Source organism: Belonocnema kinseyi, chromosome 4 (genome assembly GCF_010883055.1).
Source record: "Belonocnema kinseyi isolate 2016_QV_RU_SX_M_011 chromosome 4, B_treatae_v1, whole genome shotgun sequence".
Classification (NCBI taxonomy): domain Eukaryota; kingdom Metazoa; phylum Arthropoda; class Insecta; order Hymenoptera; family Cynipidae; genus Belonocnema; species Belonocnema kinseyi.
In genome coordinates this window covers 81339526-81342946 of record NC_046660.1, presented here as the reverse complement: position 1 = coordinate 81342946, position 3421 = coordinate 81339526, and the positions used below count along the sequence as shown (strand labels likewise).

The window sequence follows — 3421 nt, the reverse complement described above, 5'->3', positions numbered from 1 at the left end:
TATCAAGCCTGAACATTGAGAAGCATTTTAAGGTGATCGTTGATGGTGTTGAATGAACTGCCGGACTGGTGGCAAGTGTCCATTAGACTCATCCAATGGCTTGGCGGTTTGGGGAGACTCGCTGGCGATGGTGGCTCGGAGAACTTTGCTCCAGCATAGAAGCTATTTGTTGGGCTGCTACGTGGACTCTCGTATCGTATGGGGGAACTCCTCATACTTTTGGACGAAAAGGGTGGACTGCAGCTCAATCTCCCGGGAGAAGCCTTGGGACGAGCTCCACTGGGAAAGAAGGTGGTGGTCTTTATCAAGCCGCTCCGCTGGCTACATCGCTTACCTCCTGTGCTAGGCGAACCCTGCCTCTCCACTCTGTCGTTCAACTTTGGCGTTGAATTCGTCATGGCTCGGATATACGTGCTCTTTCGTGTAGTGTTTCGCTGCCAAAACTACACCCGTCTGAAAACAAACAAATATTTCCACAAATTCATAGATGGGTCTTAAATTGGGCTGGCGCTGAAAGAAATACTACCAACAGGGTGCGATTCCAAGTTCCTGGTCAACTATGAGTAATATATTAGGTATTTTCACTTCAACCATCAGCTAATTTCACTTTCTTAAAAGCTGAGGGGGAAAAGAATGGATCAAATGCATGGAACAGAACTTTATTTCTGTAATATCTTTGTAATTAATAATTATTTTCATTTTATTATTTCATTAAATAGTAATTCAAAAATAAAAACTATTTTTCAAATACACATATATAGAAAAAAATAGCTTTTACGAAGATATTAGCAAAATAGAGCAAACATGAACTGAATCTCATGCATTTGGTCCTCTTGTTTCCTCCTCAGCAATCAGCGAAGTGAAGTTAACTGTTGATTGAAGTGAAAATACCTGATTCATACTTGCCACTAAACGCAAAATTTATTTTAATTTATGACGCTCATTCTTAATACCTTTTAACACAACAGCGTGAAATTGTAAAAAGATGTAAAGAGAGCGGAGTTCTCAAACTTCGCGAAAGGGAGAGTAATTAAATACACTGTAATACTTCAATTTTCCACTAAAAATATCAATTTTAAACAAAAAATTGAATGGGTAAACTTTTAATTGAAAAAATTAATAAATTGTCAATCAAAACTCAAATAATTAAATTTTAAGCTCAACAAATTAATGTTGAACTAAACAAAAGAATTTTCAAGTAAAACTATAAAATATTGAACTAAAAGAAGTTCAATTTTCAGTTTAAAAAATACTGTTCATAAAAAAAACACTAACAAAAAACAAAGTAAATACATTGTTTAATAAAGTGATGAATTTTCAACTAAAATTGTTATTCTGTAACAGTAATAGTTGAATTTTAAACCTGAATGATGAATTTTTAATGGAAATGATGAATCTTTAACAAGGATATTTGAATATTTGACAAAAAAGGATCATTTTCAACCAAAAATTAAATAATTGATCTGCTGGATCGAAAACGGGCAGTGATAAATATATATACCACCAAAAAAGAAACAAATATTCAACAAAATAGTTAAATTTTCGGCAAAAAATCCCTTCTAATCAAAATAAAAATTAAGTTTGCGATCAGATAGTACATAATTTAACCAAGGAAATGAATTTTTAATTAAAACGGTGAACCTTTCTACAAATAAATAAAAATTAAGATTTAATCAGAGGGTACAGACCAGATAATCTGAAATATCTGGACTGTATATAAAGTAGAAATCACTTTTCTAAATTGAGCAACATTATTAAAATAATAAGAACTTTAATTTTACTATGATCAAGAAGTGAATTCTCGGTTTTAAATTAAATTCCCATTTTCCCAGTCAACTTGCTACACTGTAACAAGGACAGCAATGATAATAGTCAGATTTACGATAACGGTAGTGCTGCCTGAGCAACTGTCATATTTTCTAGTGCTGCAATCTAGAACTTAAACTTGAAAATCTCAGAGAAAGTCAGAGCTGGATATCTTAAATCAGCGAGCGAAAAGTAAACCTGTACAGAAATTTAAAAGCAAAAATAGATTTGAGCTGCAGGCAGAAAAAGAATCCTTTGGTCACGAAACCTTCTATTAAATAATTACTATTGCAATAAATATTCTATTTAACGGTCATTCACATTATTTCTCTCAGTAAAATTAAAAATACTTCTGCTTTATTTACAAATTAAAGCGTAAACCCTCATAAACTCATTGTAAATAAAATAGTACATAGATATAAGCATATTCACAATTGGGGACAAAATACCCAGATAATATTTAGATCCCTCTGAATAAACATTTCCTGGCTATTTAATACCAGATCTGAACGTCGCAAAAGGTGCCTTGTCACGTTTAATATGTTACGGAAGTTCACAACTTTTATAAAAAGAAATATAAAATTTTTAAAGATTATGTTATATGTTATATTCAACACACCCAAGGATCTCAGATTTTATTTATTTCGATTTATTTTGTGTCAGGGACACAAAATTTAGTTTCACAGAGCGTGCCTGGATAAAACGCTTTACAACGTTAAGAATATTACGATGAATATTTGTTCGATCAAATGACTAACATCAAATGTAGACGTTGGAGGAAAAGGGCCCTTGTGGTCGGTTCTAGTTTAGGAGATATGCTACACACACATACATAGTAACCGGAAGTAGTCATATTTCAAGTTCGAAGAAAAAATAAAACGTGTGCTTATAGCACTCGCTGAGGTTAGATGCGTTTTTCTCGAATTTCCAACGTCAAAAATGCCCTGGTGACCTATTTTGGCCTAGGATGCTGGAAATTTATCTGTTATGTGTCCCTATCATAACTTTATACCGCCATAAAGGCCCTTCTCATGCGGGCGCCCACAAATCCAAGTGATAAGTAAAGGAAAAATTCAGAACCGGAACTTTAGAAGAAATTTTCAAGGTTTTTATATTCATTTTTTCATTCATATTGTGTTTCTTCACGTGATTTGCCTACGCAGAACATAATTACCACATATGTATTAGTAGTTTTTTTTAAAAACTATCATCAATAATAAAATCATGTTACTTTAGTTACAGTAAATACTTCTTTTCACGATTTGCCATTGCGCCCTTAGTTTAATTAATACTTTGAATGTAAATTGAAAACTACTCTTTAATTCTCACAAAATCGAATTTAAAATATTTCAAGTTTGAGTGCCTACAATATTTAATATGTATAGATTCAGTGAACAAATATTTTAACTTTAAACTTTCATTTAAATCCTAAAATCTTTAGTTTTAAATAGACCAAATAAACATTTTTCATGGTAACTTTGAACGCTTGACTTTACATTTTTTAAGCTTTCACTTTACTTTTGCAATTGATCAGCTTGGAATATTTATTTTCTAAATAAATATGCATTTAAATTTGTACATTTCAATTAAAAAGCGTTGACGTTCAAAAACTTTT

The 3421-nt window shown here is 32.1% G+C and overlaps 1 protein-coding gene across 1 annotated transcript; it reads right to left on the bottom strand.

Moving 5' to 3' along the window:
* Positions 1 to 2: 2 nt before the first annotated feature.
* LOC117170974 (proline-rich nuclear receptor coactivator 2-like) lies at positions 3 to 398 on the bottom strand. Its single transcript, XM_033358017.1, has one exon. It carries the CDS (start codon positions 396 to 398, stop codon positions 3 to 5), a length of 396 nt encoding a protein of 131 aa, XP_033213908.1.
* Positions 399 to 3421: the final 3023 nt, after the last annotated feature.

What these genes read in the sequence shown, in the direction of transcription:
- LOC117170974 (XM_033358017.1), bottom strand. Translation starts at nt 398, where the DNA reads ATGACGAATTCAACGCCAAAGTTGAACGACAGAGTGGAGAGGCAGGGT.